Source organism: Microcaecilia unicolor, chromosome 4 (genome assembly GCF_901765095.1).
Source record: "Microcaecilia unicolor chromosome 4, aMicUni1.1, whole genome shotgun sequence".
Lineage (NCBI taxonomy): Eukaryota > Metazoa > Chordata > Amphibia > Gymnophiona > Siphonopidae > Microcaecilia > Microcaecilia unicolor.
In genome coordinates, this window is record NC_044034.1 from 179720073 (window position 1) to 179747564 (window position 27492).

General features: G+C 40.4%; 2 protein-coding genes and 2 non-coding genes across 4 annotated transcripts in view; all 4 read left to right on the forward strand.

The window, feature by feature from the left end:
* The first annotated feature begins 444 nt into the window (after window positions 1-444).
* Window positions 445-8750, forward strand: RPL27A (ribosomal protein L27a). Its single transcript, XM_030201025.1, has 5 exons — window positions 445-533; window positions 4849-4912; window positions 5527-5602; window positions 6034-6208; window positions 8250-8750. Exons 1-5 carry the CDS (start codon window positions 531-533, stop codon window positions 8376-8378), a joined length of 447 nt encoding a protein of 148 aa, XP_030056885.1. The 5' UTR covers window positions 445-530; the 3' UTR covers window positions 8379-8750.
* On the forward strand, window positions 6996-7127 carry LOC115469759. The gene has a single exon (XR_003942041.1). It is a non-coding gene; the product is annotated as a small nucleolar RNA SNORA3/SNORA45 family (small nucleolar RNA).
* Window positions 8751-10143: 1393 nt separating the features above from the next.
* Window positions 10144-10271, forward strand: LOC115469760. Its single transcript, XR_003942042.1, has one exon. It is a non-coding gene; the product is annotated as a small nucleolar RNA SNORA3/SNORA45 family (small nucleolar RNA).
* Window positions 10272-19856: 9585 nt separating this feature from the next.
* TRIM66 (tripartite motif containing 66) overlaps window positions 19857-27492 on the forward strand; it is a 178454-nt gene continuing 170818 nt past the window's right edge. The window contains exon 1 of the mRNA XM_030201027.1: window positions 19857-21285. Within this exon, the coding sequence (XP_030056887.1) occupies window positions 21066-21285 (220 nt within the window). The 5' untranslated portion in view covers window positions 19857-21065. The remainder of the gene's footprint in view (window positions 21286-27492) is intronic.

The following is a 27492-nucleotide window of genomic DNA, read 5'->3' on the forward strand; positions in this document are numbered from 1 at the left end:
AAAACGTTTAGTGCATCTGGGCCTCAGAGTCAGTATTTCTCAGTCTCTACCTGCTGGTAGGCGTGCACAACCAAAGCGTCTTGATGGGTCGCAAATAGCTGCTAAGAAAGAACAGTGGTGAGAGAGCTGCTGTTGGGACAGGGCGAGTTGACATGATTTCATGAGCATTAGTTGGGATTGGGAAGGGGAGAGGAAATTGGTTAGAGGGGTGTAAGGAATAGTGTTACTGTGTTTTCGCGAAGTTGGCAACCCTGTTTTCCTTCCCCCGACTGGTTGAAGATCTTGCCAATACATTTCAGTCAGTGGTGGGACTGTGAAAATTTGTCAAAGCACTTCAAGTTCAACTTCGCGCCACGACAAGAAACAACAACCTCACTCAGTAGTATCACCCTCCCCTGGCCTGCCCGGAAGTGAAGTAATCGGCCTTGGCCGCCCTGCTTAGGCACCGCCCTCTGGAAGTCTCGCGAGTTTTTACACCGTCGCGACTGACGCGCGACGCGACGCTCTCTCTTTTCCTTGCGGCTTCCAAGATGGTAGGTAGCAGCGTGGCTCCGGTGGGGAGACGGGTTGGCACAGATGGGGCAGGCGGACTGCAGTGACGATCAAGAGAGGGACAGTTAGCGGGGCTTCCTTTATCTTTCCTGCCCGGGGCGAGAGGCTTTGTGTGAGTGAAAAAGGCGCGGTAGAGTTGAGGCCTGGCACGGAGGCCGCGTGGAACGTCACGCTCGAGAGCGGCCGCCTAGGTTCTAACTTACTCCGACCTGCCGCACCCTACCTTCACTCACTCACTTTGCTCTCTTCTGGTTCACTTCAGCTTTTCCGCGCTCGTCCTATCTACTGCCCTTTTTTTTCAACTCTGTTGAGTAATCTTAGTCTTCGACCTTCCTCATCTGCCTCATTCATTGTCCTTTTTCCTTGGCATTGTCTATTCGTTTCTTTCCTTTTGCCTGACAGCATGATATCCCTCCATCCTTCCTGCCCTACTTACAGTGGTCTGTAGGACCTCTTTCTTCAGTGGTTGACAAGGTGGTCATCACCTTTCGCAGTTGCACAGCTCAGACCCTAAGAATTGGTCAGGATTCAGCAAAGTTGCATCTCCCTGTATTTATACTGTCCTCAGCTGGCAATAGTAGAAGTTGGTCTGACTGGATGTAATTTTTGTGGGGATATCTTATAATGTAGTAAAACCTTGCAGCAGGACTGATCTTCATTTTGTTCATTTCTACTGCTTAAGCAGTTTATAGTTTCATTTTACAGATACTGGGTCTGACCCTAGTGGGCTCACAATCTAAGTAGTACATTGTACTACTGTTGTATCTGGGGCAGTGAAGAGTTAAATGACCTGCAGAGGGAATTGAACCTGGTTCTCCAGGATCTCAACCCACCGCTGACCTTCAGGCAACAGCAGAATCAAACCCAGGTCCACAACCTGCTACATTAGACCACTCCATAACTGAGTAGTCACCTACAACATGCTTATTAACCTTTATTTCTTCTAGATTTCATGACAATGCTACAGGTGTCTGGCCAAACATTTCAACTGAATAGTTTAAATGTACTGAATGAATGCTGGAATGATAATAGGATATCATATGGTACTTTAATCATGGGTATTTGCAACTTTTTTGAAAGCATAGCACTTCCAGGTTACACAAAGCAATCCTGGGGATACTGCAGTCAGGTTTTCAGGATATTCACAATGAATATGCATGAGATATATTTGCATGCATATTCATTTTAGATATCCTGAAAACCGGATGGGCAGTGGGATCCCTAGGACAAGTTTGGGGAGTTCTGCTGATATGTTTCCAAATCAAAGTGATGCTCGTATTTCCTTCAACCCAATAAATCTGAAAAGCCAAAGCTAGAAATTGTAGGCATTTAGAGCATATTGTAATGGATAGGTAGAGCTAAAGAACAGTATACTAGGAGAATAATAAGCAGTTAGGTGGAATAAGCAGAATATATAAAAAGTTATGAGCAATTGTGTAGACGCACATCTCCTCTACAAAAAGGGAGAACTTGATTTTCTGCTCTGCAGCGGTATTTCCTACAGTGTCTGCTGTACCCTGATATTCAGGGTAACTGCTTGCCTACAAATTCCTTTCAATGCATGAAGTGTAGATAGTAACATAGTAGATGACGGCAGAAAAAGACCTGCACGGTCCATCCAGTCTGCCCAACAAGATAAACTCATATGTGCTACTTTTTGTACCTTGACTTGTATCTGCCATTTTCAGGGCACAGACCGTAATAGTCTGCCCAGCACTAGCCCGCCTCCCACCACCGGCTCTGCCACCCAATCTCGGTTAAGCTTCTGAGTATCCATTTAGATAAAATAATTTGAGGCTAGTCATGTTAGACAAGCATTATGATCAAATTATAAAATGTTTACAAAATAAAACAGTGTTCTTAAGGTCTGTTTAACTGCTTCCAACCAGTTATGGAATTTAGGGAGTTTCTAAAAATAATCTCTTATGTAGTATTTTCCTGTTACTAAAGGCAACACAATAGAAAACCCTCAATAAAACATGGTTGTGGAAATGTGAAGGTCAGTTTAACACCATGTAATTTGCATGACGAATCTGGCCTTGCTCTAGCCATGCAAACTAGAATCATCCATGTAATGACAAGACTTAACAAGAGCACACCTGTAAACTGGCCAGCTGTCACAGCTGAACACCTGAAGAGTATTCCCGTTTAAGGGCTGCAAGAGTCATCTCTGCAGCACTACTGATCCAAGTTGGAGCCAAGCACTTTATACGCTTTTAAAGTGGCTACAAAGGGAGCAGCAAGGCTCAGGAGGATTTCTGGATCTGACATCAGACTATAAGAAAGTACTGTCTGATATCAATTGCTGAAACAATCCTAAGTGCTAGGGCATTTTTCCTCTCTAATAACAATGGGACAAGCACAGAGGATCTCTGAGGGAAAAGGGGGGATTGTAGAGCTTATTTGTTGATATAGATGAGTAGACTGGATAAGCCATTTGACCATTTCTGGGGAAAAGATGACTAAAGTCACCATAAATAAATAAAATAAAAAATGAGTTTTTAATGAATTTTGTTCCAACATGTAACTTTTGCAGGCTGCTTATGGATACATGATGTGAAAACTTTCATTTATTAGAATTTGTAGACCATCTATTACCATATCTAAGCAGTTATCATAACAGTATTTAACACAAATAACTTTGTATCTTATCTTGTTCTTTAGTATATAAAAGCTGTAAACAAAAGCTAATTGTTATACTAATGCTGTATAAGTGACTCTTAGTAAGCTTTACCAAACTTTTACCTTTTTACAAAATGGTACATATGATTGTTGTTGATGTATGTTTTGAAGGTGAAGATGTGCATATGGTAGCAGATGTTGAAGACTTCCATGAGCCGTGCACTGGATGCTTTTCTTGTTTAATATCAATACTTTTTGTGCATCTCACCTTTGACATTTGAGATATGTGCTGGAGGGAATAGCTAACTGTTTAGAATAGAGGGCTGAAAATCTGGGAAGGCTGGCTTAAATCCCACTGTAGCAACTTGTGATCTTGGGCAACCTCCGTTGCCTCAGATACAAACATCCCCTAAGCCCTCTGGGGATCCGAAAAATGCCTACTGTACCTGAACGCAACTCACATTGAGTTACAGCCAAAAAGGTCATGCATTAAATCTAAAATCCTTTCCCCTTTCTATATCTTTGTAATGCAGAGGTGAGAAACATTAGTTCCCTGTGTCACCCTTTTTTTTTTTTTTTTAATATGTGCTATTCTGTAGCCTCTGAACATAGCTTTGGCTGCCTGTCAACATCTGTGTGGTTTTTTTTTTTTTTTTTTCAAATAGTTGTCAGTATTTTGATAATGTATTGGGTTCAACTTAGTCATTGCTAATGTCTAAAATTTAAATAACACAGTTATGGAATGGTCTGAAATTTTACCTTCTATTTCCTCTTTTGGCCTTCTGTAGTTCCAGGTATTGAGTATGTGGGCTTCTGTAGAAAGTACAGTGGATCCCTTTGACCAACAAACAGTCTTTATCACTACACACCTACCTGCTGTTATTCCTGCCCTCTATCTGCCCCTATGTGGCTAAATTCTGTTATGGTTTTGGTTTTGACTTTGGTCGTCTGTTGCAGTCTTCCGCTCATTAAGAAACATGTTCTAGTTTCTCCGACTCAGACCTTAGCACTTTTCACAGAACTCTGAACTTCAAAAACACCAACTGTAATAAAGTGGGAAAATATTTTAAGAAGGTGCTGTAGGCTCAACATACCATATTTGTGATACTGGGTCAAACCGCATTTGTTGCATTTGGTCAAACCAAGGCTCCATCAGGCCAATATCCTGTTTTCAGCAGTGGCCAATCCAGTAGGGCCAGTAGGATAAACATGCTGTAGTGTGGGTTTGGGTTTTGTTTGTGTGTGTGTTTTGTTTTTGCATGAGTCGATTACATTTATTTTTTGCATTTCATTCCTACTTGTGAATATTATAGAGCCTATAGAGTCCCAGTTGGCATAGTGTATTTAAAAAAAACACTATTACTGATCTTCATTCACTGGGTCTGATTTCCTATAACACACTTGGTCACTGGTTTAGTGGCATTTCTGTAGTAATTAGAACTGACTTAATTTGTGTACGTTGGCATGTCTGGGCTGTAGGCCAAGTATTAGAAATTCTGACCCCCTTCCTCTGCTATGAGATTCTGCATCTATGACCTTAGGTTGTTTTTATGTGAAATCTTGACTTAACCTCTTAGTGTTCTGAAGGATAAATTCTTGGTGCCTGTTTAATATTTCTATTGGTGTGCTTTAACTTTATAAATCCACAAGCTAATGGGAATTCTGTTTTTACAGCCATCCAGACTGAGGAAGACCAGGAAGCTCCGTGGGCACGTTAGTCATGGCCATGGCCGGATCGGTACATACTTGGGTTTATTCTGTCATTTCTGCCATTAAAAGCTATGCCAGTGTGATGGTTTATATTTCCAGCTGGTTTTTAGATATCAGATTAGTAAGCAAAATTTGATTGTGGATGAGAGTAATTAAAATCCATTTTTACCTTTTAGTGAATAAATACAAAATTACAATGGTACAGATTGATATGTTGGGGAATGAGTAGTTCTGATAGCTAATGTTATCAGTGGATTATTTAGTTTAAATTTGTTTTATTGAATATAGATCAAAAGGTAAGGAATAACTGTGGTCTAAATGTCCACAAGTCGTTTCATCAAACCAATGGATTCTAAAGACCAAACTACATTTCATAGTAAATAATTCCTTTTTCCTCAGACAAATGATAATATAAGATCAGCGGTTTATTTAAAGGGGAGCTGTCCCCTTTGAAATATTGCTTTCTGTTAAGTTCACAACAAATTATATAGATGAGCATTTCTTCTGACTGAAATAGGAGCATTCGCCATTCACAAAAGAAAAGCACTGTTTAATCCTGGGGGAAAGGTTAGTTTTGCAGTTTGAAAGCATTAAAAGACAGCAAGCTTGTCCTGTAGCTAACTGCTCTTATTTTTATGTTAGGCAAACACAGAAAGCATCCAGGAGGGCGTGGAAATGCAGGTGGTTTGCATCATCACAGAATAAACTTTGACAAATAGTAAGTTTTACACCTTGAATATGTTTTTTAAATATTCAGAGATGTGCTGCAATTCTCCGGGGGGGGGGGGGGGGAGGTAGTATATATGCACAAAATAAACAGCAGCATCTTATGTAGCAGTCCTTTGAACGATGAATAAAATCAGTTTTTTAAACGGGTTTATTTATGCTTCAGTATTATCAAACCAAATAGTTTCTTAAACAACATATATAGAAACAACGGTAGGCTTTAAATTTTGTACATGTATTTAGTAGAAAGTGTATTTCATGTTGTGGGTTGGTGTGTGTATACCAGACATTTCTTAAATTTGTTGATGTGACCTTCATCTTAAGTTTTGCAGTGGTAGCTTGTATATTCTCAGGCTGTCATAGTTAATAAGCATCAAAGCTATTGTGTTTTTCTTACAATCAGTAATTTCTGGTATGTCCTAGTCACCCAGGTTACTTTGGAAAAGTTGGTATGAGGCATTTGCATCTGAAGAAGAATCAATACTTCTGTCCAACTATCAACCTGGATAAACTGTGGACACTTGTCAGTGAGCAGACAAGGCTCAATGCAGCTAAAAATCCAAGTGGACCAGCCCCCATCATTGATGTTGTACACTCGGTGAGAGATACCTACTTGTAGCTTTTTATTTGGATGGCTGTGCTAGACATAATTTTATTTCATGAAGCTGGATAATTTCATCAAGATAATTCCTCAGGTCACCTAGCCAGTCTGGATCTTATGAATGAGCTTTGCATTTACTGTGCCTACTGTATGCAAATCTGTCGTACATATTCATTGTGGTTATCCTGAAAAACAGACTGGCTAGGAGTATCCTGGGGACTGGGATGAAGCACAGTTCTAGCCATTCTAGTTTATAGGCTGTCTGTATAAGAGATTTGCATATCAATTTGATGGTTCTTCAACTTATGTATCTCATTCACTGTGGGGTGGGGGAGAGCTTGTAAACCTGCTCAGCTAGGGTACTCCTGGGAATTACATTGACACCTGTTGTCAGAGGCAGCCTGAAGCTTCATTTAATTCCAAAGTAGCTATGTCACCAGTAAAGCAAGCTCGGTAGTAGAGTTCCCAAATTTATTTTATATTTATTTATTTAAAAATGTCTAGTCTGCCTGCAACTAGGCAGATCACACATCAATATATATAATAAAAAAAATAATAATAAGACAATAACAGACACTGGAGTATACACTATTCAGACTTATTCCAGATTCATGGACCTGCTATCGAGAATGCAGTGTTCCTTGTGTTAATGTATACCACAGTGTGCAATTTATCATTCATCAATATCATCAGCTTTTCAGACCTCAAGGATCGAATGGGTTGATATTCCTGAATTACATGTTGCAGGCAAGTGATGCTACCACCTCTTGAGAATGTACCTGTTATCGAGACTAGAGTCACATCTTGGCATTGCTTGTTGTCTTGGTGTGCTATTGTGCTCGAAGAAAAACTACTGTTCTTTATTCACTGACTGAAGTTTCACATAACCCAGTCGGTCACCAGTTCAGTAACATTTTGCTTTGATTAGTGTTGACAAGGGAAATTCTCAAGAAGTGGTACCATCTCTTGCCTGCTCTGTAGGACACACAAATAGTGCACAAAATTAGCCTGTTAGATGTCTCCTGAGAGAGAGACAACAGAAACTTCTAGTAAGTGACTTGAAACTCCCTTGTGCCTTCGATTAGTGGAACCTACATATTTCTATCCAAATACTATTCCTACTGTTGACATATTACAGGAATCATTTTTTTGACCCTATTTGAGTTTTGTGGAAGGTGATTCTCAGCTGTTGCCTTTTTATACTGTTGCTGAGAATATTAGTGGAGAAGGTGGATAGTTGATGTTTTTTTTTTATCTTGCAGAAGTAGGCTTTAGGTAATCGAGGCAAATTCCGTAAAATATGTGGACAGGTTTGTTCTCTTCAAAATATGAAACTTGACATATTTTGGCCAGCTTTTGCATAGCAGATTATAGACAAAGTATACCTGTAAAACTTTAGTATTGGTGGGGATCCATTATAAGGAGAAAGTGTTACAAGGATCATATATGTCTTGCACGAAATCAAAACCTCAGTAAGTCAGTACACAATTCTATAGACCTTGAACACGTGCTCTTATTAGGATTGAATGATGTTGAAGATGTTTCTTTTACTTATGAATTTTTAAAGTTTTTTTTAATTTCATTTTTTTTAATGAATAGGTAGGGAAAAGTCTCAGAAAACACCAGGTGTCTGAATTTTACACCTGTACTCTTCAATCATAGGCTTAAAAAAACCTCCGAAACTTTAATATACCAGTTTTACTTTAAAAAAAAAAAAAAAAATTACTTAGCTTTTGTTAACTCTGCATAGGTCACCCTGATGCTGGCCACCATTTTGCGGTGCCACACTTGCTGCCTCAGGTGATAGACCTTTTCTGGAAAGTGCTATCAAGTTCAATTATGGCAGGAGCTAAATGGATGCAGAAATATTGTGCAAATTTTCTTTTTATTAGTATTCAGTTTATGGAATCACAGAAGAAATTGGTGCACAGATAGGCTTAAGCTGGCATCTCATTTCCAATAAAACTTTCTTAATCAGTGTTAAACTTTCTGTTATATGAATTTTAATTAACTTTTTTTTTTAACCTTGCTCTTCTAGGGTTATTATAAAGTTCTGGGCAAGGGCAAACTGCCTAAGCAGCCTGTGATTGTGAAAGCCAAATTTTTCAGCAGGAGAGCAGAGGAGAAGATAAAAGGTGTTGGTGGAGCATGTGTACTGATGGCATAAATTGTATTCTCTTGAGTGCAATTAAAGACTTTTTTTCCCTCTGTATAAAATAAGATTGGGTTTTCTTTTTAATTACACACATGTTGAGACATCTCAAGATTGAAACAAGTAGGAAAAATAGGCATGACTTAGGAACACTTTCCAAATATTAATTTGCATAGGGGTAGTGGAGTTCTTAAATTGCATCATGGCTTAGTATGTTTTTTTTGCACTCTGTATAGCCTACTCTTCAGTGCTTTGTAAAGGCTGAATTTATACCTCAGTAGTTTATGCTAAGTGTGTAAAGTCGAATACTGCTCTGGATCAGTCTGCTGAGAGGACAGAGGACTTATGGTTAGAGCAGTATAGTTGAGGAATAGCCTAATGGGTTAAGAGTAGCAGGTTTTGAATTAGAGAAGCCTGGTTCAAATACTGCTGTGACTATGATTTTGGGCAGGTCACTTAGTGCTCCACTGCTTTGCATACAAACGTAGGGGCCTGTTTATTAAGGTGTGCTAGTGTTTTTAGCATGTGCTAATGCTAGAGACACACATAGGAATATATTGGTGTCTTAGCATGCGCTAAAGGTACTAGCATGGCTTAGTAAACAGGGCACTTAGATTGTGAGCCCTCCAGGGGCAGGAAAACACCTACTGTCCTTGAGTGTAACCCACCTTGAGCTACAGCTGAAAAATGTGTGAATTAAATTCAAAATCCCTTTCCTTTCCTTCACCCTTTGTAGGAGTATTTGTTAATATTTTGCATCCTTTTTTTTAATGGGGGTGCAAAGCGGCTCTATTCCAAAAATACTGATCTGATGATTCAAGTATTTGAGATGCCCATTATTACCCATGTTGCCAGATTTGGTGTTCTGTGTTTTGTTTAGGAAGTTAACTTTTTTCCAAGATGAATGGATGGAAACATTTTGTATAATTATTAGAACATTGTATTGGTTGTAAAGCAAAAAATGGGCTACTTTTTAAAGTATCTAGCATCAGTGAAAAACTTTCGTTACATCAAAAAGTGAAGGTGAATCTAGCACCACTACAGATTTTTTTTTGTAATAACTTTTTATCAAATGTTATGTTACAGCAGAGTAAACTAGCTGCAAGCAATTTACTATATGTGTAAGAAACCCGTTGTGCAGGTTTACTCCACCCCCTCTCTTCTGTTTTTTTGAATAAGATATTCAGCACATGCCAATTCCCTGAAAGCATAATCTGAAGCATCCCATAATATGTTAATCTGTTTTACAATGTTAGCATACTTGAAGGGATTCCCATGTTTGGGTCAGAAAAGAATGAACAAAAATGTGAATAATAAAGTGCATCCCAAACAAACTAACAAGCAAATCCCCCTCCCTTTCCTATTCTTGCTTTCATTGTGGTTCACTTATGAGTCCTTTTTACAAAGGAGCACTACCAATCAGCATGCAAAGAAGGCTATGGGGAAATTAACTGGGCTGCTTCGCATTCAGCATGCTGCTAGTTGGTAGCACTGTTTTGTAAAAGGAGCCCTTAATTTTTCTAGTCGTGTCATAATTTTGCTTATTCTGGTCTCTGCCCCAAGGAAACAGATTTAAAAAAATATCTATTTTCAATTATATTTTGGGTGGAGGAATATTCATGGCACAGTGGTGTTGGTAGAATTAACAGTTGTACATTTAGTGTCATACTAGCTAGTAGATAAGACCTGCATGGTCTATCCGGTCTGCCCAACATGAAATTATACTTGATGATGAAGTGTTTATATTCTGTTATAACTTTGGAGAGGGCATTGATAAGTGACCGAGCCTAGAGTCACATCTAGACACTGTTGTCATGGTGTGCTACAGTGCTCGAAGAGTAACCACTGATCATTATTCACTGGCTGAGGCTACCCATAGTCTAGCCAGTCACCAGGTTAGTGACAACCAATTAAAGCAGCATATGTAAACTGAATTACAAGCAATTTATTAAAGCAACTTACCATTCTGCTACACCAGTCCAGACTGACAGGTTATGTTCTATCTGTAGTGGAGGGTAGAGACTTGAAGCTTCTGATGAAATTGTCAGTACAACGGTAGCTTCATATGTTACAAATCCTAATCAGTTGTTTTAGAAGGGCTGTAGAGGAGTTTAAGGGTTTTGCTTTGGGGGAAGAGGGGAGTAACATCTCCTCCTTTGGGGCCCAGCCTAGGTTACTACTACTACTATTTAGCATTTCTATAGCGCTACAAGGCGTACGCAGCGCTGCACAAACATAGAAGAAAGACAGTCCCTGCTCAAAGAGCTTACAATCTAATAGACAAAAAATAAAGTAATCAATTCAATGTGTACAGGAAGGAGGAGAGGAGGGTAGGTGGAGGCGAGTGGTTACGACTCAAAAGCAATGTTAAAGAGGTGGGCTTTCAGTCTAGATTTAAAGGTGGCCAAGGATGGGGCAAGACGTAGGGGCTCAGGAAGTTTATTCCAGGCGTAGGGTGCAGCGAGACAGAAGGTGCGAAGTCTGGAGTTGGCAGTAGTGGAGAAGGGAACAGATAAGAAGGATTTATCCATGGAGCGGAGTGCACGGGAAGGGGTGTAGGGAAGGACGAGTGTGGAGAGATACTGGGGAGCAGTAGAGTGAGTACATTTATAGGTTAGTAGAAGAAGTTTGAACAGGATGCGAAAACGGATAGGGAGCCAGTGAAGCAACTTGAGGAGAGAGGTAGTATGAGATAAGCGACCCTGGCGGAAGACGAGACGGGCAGCAGAGTTTTGAACTGATTGGAGAGGGGAGAGGTGACTAAGTGGGAGGCCAGCAAGAAGCAGATTGCAGTAGTCTAAACGAGAGGTGACAAGGGTGTGGATGAGGGTTTTGGTAGAGTGCTCGGAAAGAAAGGGGCGGATTTTACGGATGTTGTAAAGAAAGAAACGACAGGTCTTGGCGATCTGCTGGATATGAGCAGAGAAGGAGAGAGAAGAGTCAAAGATGACCCCAAGGTTTCGAGCTGAGGAGACAGGGAGAATGAGGGAGCCATCAACAGAAATAGAAAACGGGGGGAGCGGGGAGGTGGGTTTGGGGGAGAAAATGAGAAGCTCGGTTTTGGTCATATTTAATTTCAGGTGGTGTTGAGACATCCAGACAGCAATGTCAGACAAGCATGCTGAAACTTTGGTTTGGATGCAAGGTGAGATATCGGGTAGAAAGGTAGATTTGGGCGTCTTCAGCATAGAGATGGTAGGAAAAGCCATGGGATGTGATTGATGAACCAAGGGAAGAAGTGTAGATAGAAAAGAGGAGGGGACCAAGAACAGAACCCTGAGGTACGCCGACAGGCAGAGGGATAGAAGTAGAAGAGGATCCACCAGAGTGAACACTAAAGGTGCGGAGGGAGAGGTAGGAAGAGAACCAGGAAAGGACAGAGCCCTGGAATCCAAGTGAGGACAGGGTATCGAGAAGTATGCTGTGATCGACAGTGTCAAAAGCAGCGGAAAGATCAAGAAGAATGAGGATGGAATATTGACCTGGATTTAGCCAGTAATAGGTCATTGGAGACTTTAGTAAGCGCAGTTTTGGTTGAGTGGAGAGGGTGAAAACCAGATTGTAGTAGGTCAAGAATAGCATGTGAGAAGAGAAAATCAAGGCAGTGGTGGTGAACAGCACGCTCAAGTAATTTGGAGAGAAATGGGAGGAGGGAGATGGGTCGGTAATTAGAGGGACAAGTAGGGTTGAGTGAAGGCTTCTTAAGGAGAGGTGTGACCACAGCATGTTTAAAGGCAGTAGGGACAGTTGCAGTGGAAAGTGAGAGGTTGAGAATGTGACAGATAAAAGGAATAAGAGCAGGTGAGATGGCATTAAGAAGGTGGGTGGGAATGGGATCAGAGGAACAGGTGGTACATTTTGAGGAAGAAAGGAGACGTGTAGTTTCCTCTATAGTAACTTCAGGAAAGGAGAGAGAGGGGAACGGACTAGTGGAGGGAGAGGTGATGAGGTAGAGAATTCAAGGTTTATCTTTTGAACCTTGTGAAAGAATTCAGCAAGGGTCTGAGAAGATAATGAAGGGGGAGTTGGGGGCACCTTGAGGAGAGAGTTCAGTGTGGTGAAGAGAAGTCGAGGGTTAGAGCCAAGAGAGTTGGTCAGTTGGATATAATCCTGTTTGGCGCGTAAAAGAGCAGATTGGAAGGAGGTCAGCATGAACTTAAAATGTAAGAAATCAGCAAGGGCCCGAGATTTCCGCCAGAGGCGTTCGGCGGAGCGGGTACAGGAACGTAGGTAGCGGATATTAGAAGTCAGCCAAGGTTGGGGTTTTGTATGCCTTATAGGGTGGGTCATCGAAGGTGCAAGTGTGTCTAAGGCAGAGGATAGAGTATTGTAAGAAGAAACAGCCTCATTGACAGACGTGGATGGTGCCACATTAGAGAGGAGGTTTGAAACATGGGAGGATAGAGATGAAGGGTCAATATCGTGAAGATTCCTAGAGAAATTAGATAAGATAGGACGGGACTGGGAGGGAGGAGATTTAAAGTGTGAAAGTTATAAGATGGTGATCAGAGAGGGGAAGATCAGAGGCAAGGAAACTAGAGGGTGAACAGTTGGAGGAGAAGATGAGATCAAGACAGTGACCATTTTGATGAGTGGGGGAGGTGGAGCATAGTTGGAGATTAAAGGAGGACGTTAAAGCGAGTAACTTGGGAATATAAGAGTTGGAAGGATCATTAGCAGAAATATTAAAGTCACCAAGGATGAGAGAGGGGGAGGAAGGATCATGGAAGAAGGCAAGCCAGGCATCAAAGTCACTGAGAAAGGATGAAAGGGACTTATCAGGGGGACGATAAATGACCGCTATTCGAAGAGGCAGCGGAGAGAAAATGCGGATAGAGTGGACTTCAAAGGAGGAAAACAGTGAGATTGAGGTGGAAGAAGGGGTTCTGTGGAAATCAGTTCCCTTGTCTTGGATTGGCTGGCAATGAAACATTTCTGTGTATTTTCTGTTGCCCTTATTAAGGTGGGTTCTTTCAAATATGGCAAAGCATTCATTTCAGGTGATTGAGGTAGCACCAGATTGGCCAGGGTAATGCCAACCTGTTTTGGCTCCTGGTGGGGTGCCGAGTTTTCCTTCCAAGAAGCCACCGACTTATGTAACAGGAGCTGGTCCTCGAGGGGAATTCAGATTCTTTCTGGCTTATGGTTTGACTCTTGAGTCAGTGCCTGAAGCATGAAAGGCATCCTTCTGTTGTAGCAACCATGCAGGATTGTCTGGTTTCTTGCAGTGGAGTGTTGAGTAGGACTTAGCCCTTTATTATAACGTCCTCATTTTTGTTTTCCATTCCTTTCCTAATAAACGTTCTATTTGCTTAGCCGCTGCCACACACTGAGTAGAGGGTTTCAACGTATCATCAGCAATGATACCTAGATCTCTTTCCTTGTCTGTGACTCCTAATGTGGAATCTTGCATCACATGACTATAGTTTGGGTTCCTATTTCTGACATGCATCACTTTGCACTTGCTCACATTAAACTTCATCTGCCATGTGGATGCCCAGTCTTCTAAGATCCTCTTGTAATTTTTCACAATCCTCTTTCGATTTAATAACTTTGTGTTGTCAGCAAATTTAACTAGTTACTCCCATCTCTAGATCATTTATAAATATGTTTTAAAAAAACAGTGGTCCCGGGAGCACCACTTTCTACCCTTCTCCATTGAGAACACTGACCATATAACCCTACTTTTCTGTTTTCTATCTTTTAACCAGTTTTTAGTTCACAATAGAACACTACCTCTTATCCCATGACTCTCCAATTTCCTCTGGAGTTTTTCCTGATGTACTTTGTCAAATGCCTTTTGAAAATCCAGGTATACAATATCTACTGGTTCACCTTTATCCATACGTTTGTTCGCCCCTCCATGCTGGCTTTGTCAGTGAATATGCTCTCTAATTTTGTTCTTTATAATAGTCCCTACCATTTTGCCTGTCACCGACGTCAGGCTCGCCAGTCTATAATTTCCCGGATCACCTCTGGAACCTTTTTTTTTTTTTTTTTTTAAAGCCACGTATTTATGTAGTATTTTTAATGAGGCAGGCATTGACGCAGTGCCTGCAGTCAAAGTATTCTAAGGTATGCATATTAAACCTTAAATTTTAAGAGAGTTCTGTTTTAGGCACACTTTTTGATAATATTTTTTCACTTTTGTAGTTATACTAGACCACACCCTGTGGCATCATTTGTGAAACATGCCGCATGTTGGTGGTGGTGTCTGTGTCCTGCATAGTTCAAAAGATAAGTGTTGATACTCAATGTTTAGCATAAGATTTTTTATTTAAAGATTTCAAACTAAAAAATAAATTTGTGGACCAATAACGAGGCAGGGGCGCTATGAGTTTACGTGCTCATATGAAATGAGTTGCCACTGAGGTCCTTTTTAAAAAGGTTTTGAAAATTCTTTCTTTTTTTTTTTTAAGTTTGGTAATTTAAGAATTCAAAAATATTTCAGTTGGAGGTTTGTGCCATCTGGAATTCTGATTCATATCTTATTTTATAGTGCTGGGTGATATTTTGGTTTTCAGCGTTTGAAGCATTCTTTAGTGGAGGATTTGTCATTAAAAATGGTCTTTTTCTTGCGAAATTCTTATTCTAACCTGTCCTTTTCAGCTAGCGCCAGTTTTAGAATGGTACCATCCTTTCTTCTGAAAGCAGTTTTCCCTCTTTCATGTAAATTAGATGATCACACTTCCAGCATTCTCAGATAAGTTGGATGCCCAAACCCTTCATAAGCTGAATCTATGCAGAAACCTTTTAAGTTTTTGGAGGTCAGATTTTTTTTTAAGTGAGATAGGCTTTTCATATATTTCTTGAGCTGCACAAAGGTGACGTGCCTCAAAATTGAGATTTTTGCCCATTGGTGATGTGGTCTCAAAATTGAGATTTGCCCATTGGATTAAGGAGGCCATAAGAGTAGCCTACCTCAAGCAGAAAGAGGTTTTACAGAGCTCACTCAACAAGTTTGTGCAGTCAACCCTGAGGATAGCTGCAGAACAGCCATTTGGTCCTTGCTGCATTGTTTTTGTGAAATATTAAAGGTCAATGTTCAGGATAGAGGGGATGCTTTCTTTTGGCAGTGTGTTGCAGGTTGCCTTGGTTTCTGCTTGGTGGAATAAAGCTTTGGGTCATTCTGGACTGGTCTAGCAGGATAAGGAAGGAGAAATATACCCTTACCTGATAACGTTTGTCCCATGTGTCCTGCCAAACCAGTCTAGGACTTTTGCAAAAAGATGGTGGAGTCTTGGTAGCTTTGGGCTTCCTGTTCATTATACATAGTTTCCTATGTTCTGAGGTCCGTCGGTGCAGGGTTCCCTGTTTGATAATGGGTTCCCTGTTTGATAATGGGTTCCATGTGTATATAGGCTTCTTTAGTTTAATGCATAACTTTGGGCAGTAGTATACTGGGACTATTCCTGGCTGCTCCACCTATTACAGGGATGCTAACCTGTCACTCTGGACTGGTCTAGCAGCCTTGAAGGAAAGGAAGTTATCAGGTAAGGGTAAATTTCCCCATAGAGATCTGAAGTGTAGATCTCAGACTTGTAGTAAAACAGTGATAATTTCAGCTTGTAGTTTTTGCTCTGGACCATAGTTGGGCATTGTCTTTTTAAAAGAAAGTGGCTTACTACAAAAGTCTGCCCATCGTAAAGGAGGCCACGTAAGGCCGTCTCATCCCCTGAACTAGTTATGAGTCTTATATGGATATGGTCCTGTTGCGCTGGGTGCACTTCTTAAAGCTCCTAGGGGCTTTTTGTTGGGACAGATCTTGAAAAATAGTTGAAGCAAAATCAAACAACTCGAAGAAATTCCAGACTGGAACCTAAAGTTCTCAAGTGAGGCCTACATCAGACTGAATGAAAAAAAAAATAAAGGAAACTAAGAAAGGCTTAAAATTTGCAGTAACTCAAGCACCTTTGGAGTGAAGCACAACAGTGACAGGATCAAGTACAAAAACTTACAAAATTTAATATAACAAGTGGAAAACAAACTTGACACATGAGTGACTGGTTCTGTGGAAAGGTAAAGACTAAGGTGACTCCATGTGATGGTGGCAGGTGTAAAATAGCACAAGAGTGCAGTGAGGCAGCCCTTGGGTTGAGTGGTGGCTTTTTCTCTACTGCCTTGTATTGTTTGTTTGTTTGTTTTTTTTTCACTTTTTACATCTCTGCTAGAAGGCTTTTCTAAATGTTTCTCTCTTGTGAAAATACCTGATACTGCTTTGAGTCTCTTTCCATGATCTCTTGCCCCTGAATGACTTACTTATTTCTGCTAGAGACTACATCTTTAGAACCCAGAGCCTTGTTCATGTAAAGTTTATGGTGCTGGGCATGTATTGGTTGGTTGCCTTTACATTTTACTGCATTTTATTTTGGCAAACTATAGCTAACATAAGCAGTATCTTAAGTTATGGGTGTTTCCAAGACAGGAAGCTTTAATAAGGTTGTATCTGTATATCTCTCTAGCTAGTTGTGAAACTCAGTGGTTATTTGTTCATGTAGTGGTCTAAATATGTAGCTTTTTTTTTTTTTTTTTTAATTTTGACAATATTGTAATGCAGATAAGTCTTGAATTCCTCTATTGTACTTACCCACATGTATCAGTACATTTGAAGGTGTATATTCAAAGCACTTAGACTTGCAAGGTGCCATATTAACCTATGGAACTTTATAAGTCTTTGAAAATGAACCCATTGGAGGCATGTTTGGAAAGCATTTAGACTTAAGGGCTTTTTTGACACAACATCTAAGTCTGATTTTGGATGTTTTGCTGAAAATGTCCAGAATCCAAATAGCAAAATTTTACTGTTTCAAAAATGTCGTCTTTTTTTCCCCCTCCAAAAATGGCCACTTGTTAGATGTTTTTGTGCTGTGTTTATCTTTTTGGTCCATTTTTGGGGGGGGGGGGGGTCAAGTGAAAAATGCACAAAATCAAGCCATTGGTATGTAGGAGGAGCCACACAGGCAGAGCAGTGAGGCACCCTAAGGGGCACTGCAGTGGACTTTACATAAAAGCTCCCAAGTACACATCACACTGTTGTTCCCTTATATTGTATAGTGAGCCCTCCAGAACCCACTGTACTCAACTGTACACCATTACAATAGTCTTTATGGCTGCAGGTGTCACCTGTATGTGAGTACAGTAAGGTTTTGGGGGACTCAAGTTCTACCACAAGTGTAACAGTGGATTATGGGCCTGGGTCCCCTTCTTCATAGTGGACTTCACTGACCAGTAAGCTACTCCAGGGACCTGTTTGCTTTTCTAATAGGATTGTCTATAACATCTGAGGCTGCCATAGAGGCTGGTATGTACTGTTTCTTTTACATTTTGGGGGGTGGGAGGGGGTTAATCCTTTGTTCTCCAGTGGTCATTTAGGCCACTTTTTTGTAGCTTAGTCATTTATTAAAACAGGCGTAGCTCAAAACATCTTGGTTTTTGTCCTGGGCATTTTCCCACTGGCTGAAAAACAACCAGGTCTTAGGAATGCCCAAATTCCACCTTAACATGCCCCTGACACACCCCTTTGAGATTTGTATGCACTGCAGATGAATTGCATAGAAAAAATGTCTGGTAAATGGGTTCTGAAAATGCTGATTTATATGTTTTGATGAGAAAAACATCCAAATGCTGCTTTATGCCACTTTTTAGACGTTTTTCTCTTTCAAAAATGAGCCTCATAGTAACCAATGGAACTTTGTAAATCATAAGTGCTTTGAAAAAATGAGCCCCCTTAGTCACTGACTTGATAAATATATGTTTTAGGCTGCTTAGATCCCATGGGGTATGGGCAGCCTATAAATGCATAGACTAGAGTAGCAATAAAAATTGCACTCAGAGTTGAAAAGTTGGAGCCAGCATCTTTTATTTTGTACCCGGTGAATGGACAGTTATGTATACTGGACCACTTAACTGCCTCCTATTTAGGGGGCATTCAGTGCTCCTGCATTAATGTTTACCAGTTCATACATTGTTCTAGCTGGTTAGTGCTTCCATGCCCATGCCACGCCCCATCAAATAGGAATTTTTAAAAGAATAGCACACAATTAGCATGCACAAGCAGGGATACTATTGCAGGGTGCTTAAGCATGTCCTGCGGTAAGTCTTTTTCGATGCACTAGGTTGACATTGATGCTTAGCGTACCTTAGTAAAAGAAGAATGGTCGAGGGTCTGGCAGTTAAAATTTAATTAGAAACTCAAACTACGCCTCACCTACTGTGCATATATATAAAAGAGAACAAGCTATCACCCCCGCTATAACGATTATGCTTCGTAGTGGAGAAAAAAGCCTCAGTAACGCCACTCAGCCAGCCCAAGAATTCCAGACTTTAAGGCGTGGGCCCAGCTTACCATCTGGCTCAAAAAACTCCACAATGGCTTAGTGTCTCAGGGGTCTGTATGACAAGCAAGTTCATGTATTACATTCTGTGATCTACTAAGCCATTGTGGAGGTTTTTTTTTTTAGCCAGATGATGGTACGCCAGGCCCACACCTTATAGTCTGGGATTCTTGGGCTGGCTGGGTGTTGTTACTGAGGCTTTTTTCTCAAGCATAGTGAATCGTTATAGCGGGGGTGATAGCCTGTTCTTTTATTTATATATATGCATGGTAGGTGTGAGGCTGTAGTTTGAGTTTCTAGTTATTTTTAGAGCTTGAGTGAACTAGTAGTTAAAATTTAATGCCAAGAAGTGCAGAGTGATGCATTTGGGGTGCAGAAAGCCAAAAGAGAGATACTGAATAGGGGAGAGATTAGTAAGCTCAGCTCAGGAGAGAGACCTTGGGCTGTTGGTGTCCGAGGAGCTGAAGGTGAGGAAACAATGAGACAAGGGGATGGCCGTAGGCAAAAGGATGCTAGGCTGCATAGAGAGGGGTAACCAGCAGAAGAAAGGAGGTGTTGATGCCCCTCTACAAGTCATTGGTGAGGCCCCACTTGGAGTATTGTGTTCAGTTTTGGAGGCCGTATCTTGCTAAAGATGTAAAAAGAAAACGACTGGAAGCAGTGCAAAGAAAAGCTACAGAAATGGTATGGAATTTGCGTTGCAAACCATACGAGGAGAGACTTGCTGACCTGAACATGTATACCTTGGAGGAAAGGAGAAATGGGTGCCATTTATCTGCCGTCATTTATTATGTTATGTTATGCTACAGACATTAAAATATTTGAAAGGTATTAATCCGCAAGTGAACCTTTTCCGGAGACAGGAAGGTGGTAGAACTAAGTATTTTTTTCACAGGGTGGTAGATAAGTGGTGCCCTCCCGGAGATGAAAACAGTAATGGAATTCAAACGGGCATCGGATAAACAAAGGAATCCTGTTTAGAAGGAATGGATCTATGGAATCTTAGCGGAGATTGGGTGACAACGCCGGTAATTAGAAAGTAAAACCAATGCTGGGTGGACTTCTACGGTCTGCGCCCTGATCCTGGCTGAATAGATATGGATGGGCTGGAGTGTAAATTTTAAGGGGCTTTGATATTAGCTGCAGAAGTTTTACAGTCTGTGCCCTGAGAAAGGCAAGGACAAATCAAACTTGGGTATAAAGTATCATACCATGTAAAATTTGTTTAACTTTTAGACAACAACCCAAACACACTCTAATAACAAGTTCTTTAGATTTATGCACTGCTGTCTCCAAGTCTTTTTGAACTGGTAGAAACACAATATTTCCTTTCGAACAGATCATTGAGTTTAGAAAATTGCATGTACACAAATATCACGGAACATTTCTGTGTTTCCCTGCAGCTATATGGTCACATCCAAAGTGCAAAACGGGGCTTATCAATTTATTTTGTTGTTGCTATGACCCCATGTTTGTGGCCAAATAAAATTGTGTGACATTCCCACTCCCCCTCCTCGAAGATGCACTTATTTAGAGCCACCTAGGTCATGACCCCAAGCACAGGTTTTGGGATCCAGAGTTTGGGAAGCTCTGTTGTAAGATGATAGCTGGCTCCCTCGCATCCTGAACTTTAGAATGGTATAGTGCAAGAAATCAGTGGGTACAGCTTCTGGATCATATATTCATCATATTTATTTACCTTTTATTCAGTGGAGGGGCTGTTGCTTTTCCTGTACCAGCAATATACTATAGAGGCTGAAGGCTCTTGATTGCACGATTGAACTTAGAGGAGGTGCTGGGAATGAGAAGTCTGGAGGAAGAGGTTACCTTGGCAAAGAGCATAACAGGATTCAGGAGGTGACTTTTGGGTGGTGTATCCAGGCTACTAATGTTATCAAATTTTATTCATAAGGTAGCCCCCTACTAGAAAAAGTAATGGCTTATGTAAAATAACTACAGACTGAAAAAAATTAGTTTGCAAGGTCTTGGCACCCCCACCCCTGAAACCCTGTATATTGAAGGGGGGGGGGGAGGTTCCACTATGAAAATGTTTCTTTTTTTTCTCTAAGCAAACTTTGGACAGGAAGTTCAGCACACAAAGTACAGAGTGCCTGAGAGACTCTAAGCTAGTGTCTATAAATAGACAACACTTGTGTGTTACAGAGTTTAGTAAAAGTCAGAAGTACTTTGATAGAAGTGGATTTGTTACTTTTTACTTCTATAAAATAAGTTAGGTTTATCACAGGCTCCTTTTCCTGCTTTTTGATCAGCAAAGGGCAGTTTTATCAGTGATGGTGTTTGGTAGTCAAGGACTCCTGACAAAATCTCCTTCATGTTTGTTCTAAGGACTGGGCTTCACATTTGAGAGATGAGGCAACGCTCTCTTCCCAGTGTTCCTCTTTCTCTGCTTTGGAGTCAGACAGTGGAGACTATAGATCTACTGAGGACTTGTCTGATGTGCAGTCAGGAGCTACGAGGCCGGGACCCCCGGCTTCTGCCTTGCCTGCACTCATTTTGTAAGAGCTGTTTGTTGGATATTATCCAGAAATGCAGCTACATCGCAATTGAGCTCCAGGTCACTGAAGAAGGTAAAGAGGATTTATTTTTCAGTGGTTTTTATGGTAAACATCTGTGTGTTGGGATGCATTATATAAAACACCAGCCATCATTTTGTGCATCCATCCAAAGTGCTTTGCATGGATATTGAGCAATAGTTAAGTATTCTTGTTTTATCCTGTTTACTTCGGAAGGATGAGACAATGAAACATCAACATTTGTACCTGTAAACTCCAGCGTTGTACAGATGCACATAAGATCACTTAACTGGCCTTCTAGCTCAGTAGGATCTCCAAATGAGCTGAGTTGCAATTTATAACATTCCTTTCTGGCATTGAGGAAGACAGGTAAAAGTCCTATGGAGCATGAGCTAAGATCTGTGCTGTGCTGTGACAGTGTGGTGTTAGAGAGTTTCCTGTTGCATGTTTTGGTTTTTTGTCAGGATAGAATGAGAAGATTTAGTCACTGACTTGACAAATATATGTTACAAACTGTTTATATCCCAGCGGGTAAGGACAGCCTATAAATGAATAGAACAGAAAAGATATAAAAATAACTTTCAGAGTTGAAAAGGAAGAGCCAGAACTAACATCTTGTCGCCGAATCTTCTGATTCGGTGTTAACGTGGAGTTGGGAACTTTTGTAAAAAGCATGTAAGATGTGCAGGAATGGAAGAGTAGCCTAGTTAGAGCGCTGGGCAGACAACCAGGAAAGCCCAGTTCAAATCTCACTGCTGCTCCTTGTAATCTTTTGCAAGTCACTTAACCCTTCATTGCCTCATTCAAACTTGGAGCCCCTTTTACAGCATTAGTCACTAATGTGCACCTAACACAGTACACACAAAAGTGTTCTGCGATAGTTTTGTCATCTGTGCACAGTATTTATTTTGTATTTTTTGAAGCCTGTCAGGGATGGAGAATGTGTGGATGCACTAATCAGTGCGCTGACATTACCGCAACACCAACTGGTTAGCATATCTGTAATTCGGGAGCCCTTTAGCACCTCCTAAATAGGAAGGTAAGTGCTCCTGTGTTAAATTTTTTTTAAATGGTTGTGTGTTAAAGGGCAAATGTATTGCTGCGCTAGAAATGGACATTGCATACTGGAAAGTCCTGTGTAAAGGCGTGCTAAGCCCATTTCTTAGCACAGCTTAATAAAAGGGTCCCTTAGGTTGTAAGCCCTCGTCTCTGAATGTAACTCACCTTGACCTACTACTGAAAAATGTGTGAGCTAAATCCAAATAAATTAAAAATGTATTTGCCTTCACGTGAAGCAGGAGCAGTCATTTTGTAAATATACGCGTTGAAAAGATTAGTGGCACAAACTTGGCAGCTTCCAAGTGGAAATGAACAGTGTTGCTACTTCCCTATTTAGCCTGCCCATTTTACAACCCTATTTGTATAATTGGAACCACAATTATTCCCCTGGTAAACCCTTGGATGAAAGGAGTACTTTTGAAAAAATCTGTGTGTGCTTCTGAGCTGGTGCGAAACAGGGACATTTTTCCATAAACATGTATTACCATTGTATAATAGGGAATGAATGTTGCCCCTTAACCTCTGTGTGGTGTGGATCTCTGAACATAGCAGCTTTCTGATACCACCATTTACATATGTATGTGATATTCATGTGCAAGTGTTGCTGTTTACAGTGGGTATGTTTTAACATTAAGGCCGTAAGGTTACATGTATTCCCTTTAGTTTTAAATATCTTTATTAAGCCATTAAATTGTACAAACACCAAAAACATTAAAATGAAAAGATGACAACTATGAATGGCAACCGACATTTCAAAAGTAATTTAGCTTGTGACAGCACAAATTTTGTAAAAAAAAAAAAAATTTTAACCCATTGCCCCTGTTGTGAGAGAAACTTCCAGTTTAACTGTAGCACAATACTTGTGGGAGACATAAGTATTGCCATACTAGGACAGACCAAAGGTTCATCAAGTCCAGCATCCTGTTTCCAACAGTGGCCAATCCAAGTCACAAGTACCTGTCAAGATCCCAAAAAAGTACAATACATTTTATGCTGCTTATCCCAGAAATAAACACAACTCAGAAATATTTCAGGCAGAAATTAGTGCACCCGAGTAATAATAAATATTAATATTGGGGAAGTCTCATATAGTCACTTTAGGCTGCACATATGAGCATACTTTTTATGCCTAATTTCAGTGACACAATTTAATCATTGACGACCCCCTACCATCCATTTTTTAAAATTCGTTTTACTTTTAGTAACTTGTGATAAGGTGCCACACGTGAAATAAGTGGAAGATTTCTATTCATAAAAACATTTGTTGTAACCCATTATTTGGGAATTCCAACACTTATCTGTTTATATATTGTAGAGCGCCCAGGAGCCTTTAATGTCCCGACAGGGCCTGTTTCGCGCTATCACTTTTTCAAGGGACGATCCTGCAAATGCATGGGTATTAAAACATAGAATATATTTCCTTAATTATTACTTTAAAATGAGTGAAGCCTGTGAAAACTGGGATTACTTAATCAGTGGGATTTGAATGAGAGACAATATATGTATTGTTAAATAATTTCTGTTTTTTAAAAGAGAAAGAATGTAATCAGATGTATTATTTTAACTAATATTGGACAAAAAGTATGTTTTCAAGTAAATGATCTGACTATACACCGTATTGGCCTTGAAGAAGCCAACCAGATGATCAATGTGGAATAATGAATTAGACGAGTAATATCAGGATAATCAGGTTAATACCACGGTTTTTTTGTCTGTTTACTGTTTAATTGATCTTATCTTGTTTCACTCTCCCTATTTAGTGGTCTAAGGAAGAGAATAGAATTACCTGCCTCAAATAATTCCTCATATTACTTTCTCTGTATTTCCAGCAAGTTGTTTTATCGCTTGTAAAAATTTAAATGGTTATAAAAAAAAACATATACTAGAATGCGTTCATCTTCCTTTAATTCATGACTCAAGGCTTACGGCTTTTGCTTCCTGGGGTGCTTCGCACTCATTCCTTTTAACTAAATATGGCGGTGGCGGCATTTTTGTATCAAGAATACCGGAAATGCTACATGTTTCCTATTCACATCTGATTGAACGTAACGTAGCAATCCTGAAAGCCTAAGTTCCTCCAAGCTTACTAAATTCTCATATCTACTTCTAAAAAAGAGCTTCACATATAGCAACCCCACTGTATATATGTATTCAAACCCTCTGGTTCAACTGTTCCTAGGTGGAAAATCCAGTATGTTTCTCTGTGCAATATTCTTCTATCTTGGTCTCCTCTTGGATGTGGAGCTACGTGTTCTATAACTTGGTATCTTAAAGTTTCAACAGTGTGTCCTTTGTTGATACAATGTTGTACCAGCGGGGCTCCTAAATTCCATGCTGTAATTCTTGATCTATGCTCAATCATACGTGCATTGAGAGACCTACTAGATTTACCAATGTATATTTTATCGCATGGACATTTGATGCAATAAACAATATATGTGGTTTGACAGGTTGTATGTCTTAGTAACTTGTAGACATTATTTTTGTGACGACATTTGATTCGATGGTTAGATCACATGTTTTGCAACTCTTTCTATTACATTTATAATGTCCTTGTTTTTCATTTACTTCTTTATTATACATTGACGGTAACATTGCTGGACTCAATATTTCTTTCAGGTTTCTTGCACGTGAAAATGCAGTTTTCACTCCAAGATCTTTAAACAACGGATGTGCACGCATAACATCCCAGTGTTGTCTAATAACCTTTGCTATTTTCTCACCTTCTGGGACAAAGCGCATTATACAGGTCATTGTTGATTCGTCTTGATTGTCTCGCTCTTTGGTTTGCAACAGTAGATCTCTATTATTGTATTTTGCTCGGCAAAATGTTCGTTTGAGGACTTGTTTAGGATACCCTCTTTGTTGGAGATCAGCTAGCTTTTCAGCCTGTGTCACAAAACATTCATCCTTTGTACAGATTCTCCTATAACGGAGAAACTGGGAGAATGGCAAACTGTCTTTTAAATGTCTAGGGTGACAACTTCTGTATTCTAAAATTGTATTCTTGTCCGTAGGTTTGGTATATACTTTGGACATAAAGCTGTTTCCTACTCGAGTCACTTCTACATCCAGAAAGTGGATTGTTTTTTCTTCAGAAGTCATCGTAAACTGTATTTTAGGGTGACATTGATTTAACCAGGTGTGAAAATCTGTCAGGTCTTTATGATTACCCTGCCACAGCATAAAGACGTCGTCAGTGTACCTGCGCCATAGGTAAATCTGAGGCTTGAAAGGAGATGTAAATAACCATTTGTTATCCCAGAAATAAGCAGTGGATTTTCCCCAAGTCCATTTTAATAATGGTCTATGGACTTTTCCTTTAGGAGGCCGTCCAAACCTTTTTTAAATTCCGCTAAGCTAACTGCCTTTACCAGATTCTCTGGCAACGAATTCCAGAGTTAAGTACATGTTGAGTGAAGAAAAATTTTATCCAATTCATTTTTAATTTACTACTTTGTAGCTTCATTCTCTGCCGCTAGTCATAGTATTTTTGGAAAGAGTAAACAAACAATTCACGTCTACCCATTCCACTCCACTCATTATTTTATAGACCTCTATCATATCTCCACTCGGCTGTCTTCTCTCCACATGTTCTTAATATTTGGACTACACCTTCAAGTCCCCAGTTATGACTCTCCCACATTGTTCCAAAACCAAAAACCCCAACAGTGAACCAAGTCTTGAACTAGAGTCCATCTACAACATATAACTTATAACATCTCTTCTACCGTCGTATTAAGCTCTCTTGCAGTTCGCCCGACTTACTTTCCAATAATCACCGCCCATGTTGCTAGAAGATTCTACACCCAGTATTATTTACTAGGTTAAATATGTTAGCTCTTCTATTGACCCTTTCAAGTTCATGCTGGTCCTCCTTCTTCTGATACACTTGGTTCTCATCGCTCTAATTTATCCACATAGTCTTTTGCTTCTTTGTCCGACACAAATGATCTCATTGTCCCATTATGTGTGATTTACAAGGTAGCAGGATATTGCAAAGTGAAACAGATCTTCAGATCAAACAGCTTGGAGCACACTGATGAAAAGGCTCGTCTCCTAGCTTTATTTTCATAAGTCAATGATTTAGGTGAGCGTGCTCCTTGCAGTATAAATTGCTTGTGTGTAAAGTTCAGCACCCTGCATATAATCACTCGCGGTTTGGTGCCCTCCGACTGGCGCGAGCCCAACCAGTGGGCTTTTTCTATTCGAAGAGGGTCAAGGGCTGCTGGAAACTCAGTTGTTTTTGTCAGCCATTGCTCTAGAAACCGTTCCAGCTGTTTTCCACCCAGTGCTTCGGGTAAACCCACCAGACGGATATTATTCCGCCTGGAGCCGTTCTCCAAATCCTCTACTCCTGCCATTCTTTCTTCCACTTCACTGGCTTTGGTTTGGAACGCCACACATTCTCTGGTCAGATCTTCCAGCTAGGTATTTAATTGCTCCAGCTTATTATCAAGTTTACGATCTAGCAGGGCAAGTCGATGCTCTAACAGATATTCCATTACCAACGTCAGCTCTGACGTGATCTCCGCCACCCAGGCGGATGATACCGAGGGGCCCGGCTTGAGAGGAGACACCGCCATTTTGTATTCGGTCATCTTACCCCTCTGCTTCTCTTCTTGAGCTTATTTCGCTGCCATGACCTGGTTGCCAGGCTTTCCAGTTCCCCAGTTCCAATCACCGAGACTTTCTTTGTCGATTTTCACAATTATGGGGAGATCGATTCACTTGCAGATTCCACGACAAGCAGTTAGGCTACGGAGAGAAGCTCACCCATGTCCTCTCTCCACCATGGCATCAAGTGACCCCCTAAATAAAACATTTTAAGAGATGCACATTCCCAGTTCCGTTCATTAGACTGACAATATTTTTTTCCACTTTCCCCTTTCCTCTGTCAAATTTCTTTCCAGGGTCTCTTTTCCATTGCTTCTTGTGCCTCCTGTTTTCTTCATTTCCTCCCTTACATCTTTTTCTGACATAAATCTTTCTTTTCCCATTTGTTTTTACATTTTTCCCTTTTGCCTTTTTCCACTCAGAGCTAGATTTCATCATTTCTTCTCCTGCATCTGTTATGCTCCAAGTCCAATGTCCTTATTTTCACTTACCTGCCAGTGTTTCGTCTCTCACCCACTTCCCAGCTCTTCTCCCTATTGTCTCATCCTTTCTTCATTCCTCCCATTCTCCCAATGTTTTTTGTCC

Excerpts from the sequence above, each read along its gene's own strand:
- RPL27A (XM_030201025.1), top strand. Across the intron at positions 4,913-5,526 it reads TCATGGCCATGGCCGGATCG|GCAAACACAGAAAGCATCCA; the intron begins GTACATACTTGG and ends TTTTTATGTTAG. Across the intron at positions 6,209-8,249 it reads TCATTGATGTTGTACACTCG|GGTTATTATAAAGTTCTGGG; the intron begins GTGAGAGATACC and ends TTGCTCTTCTAG.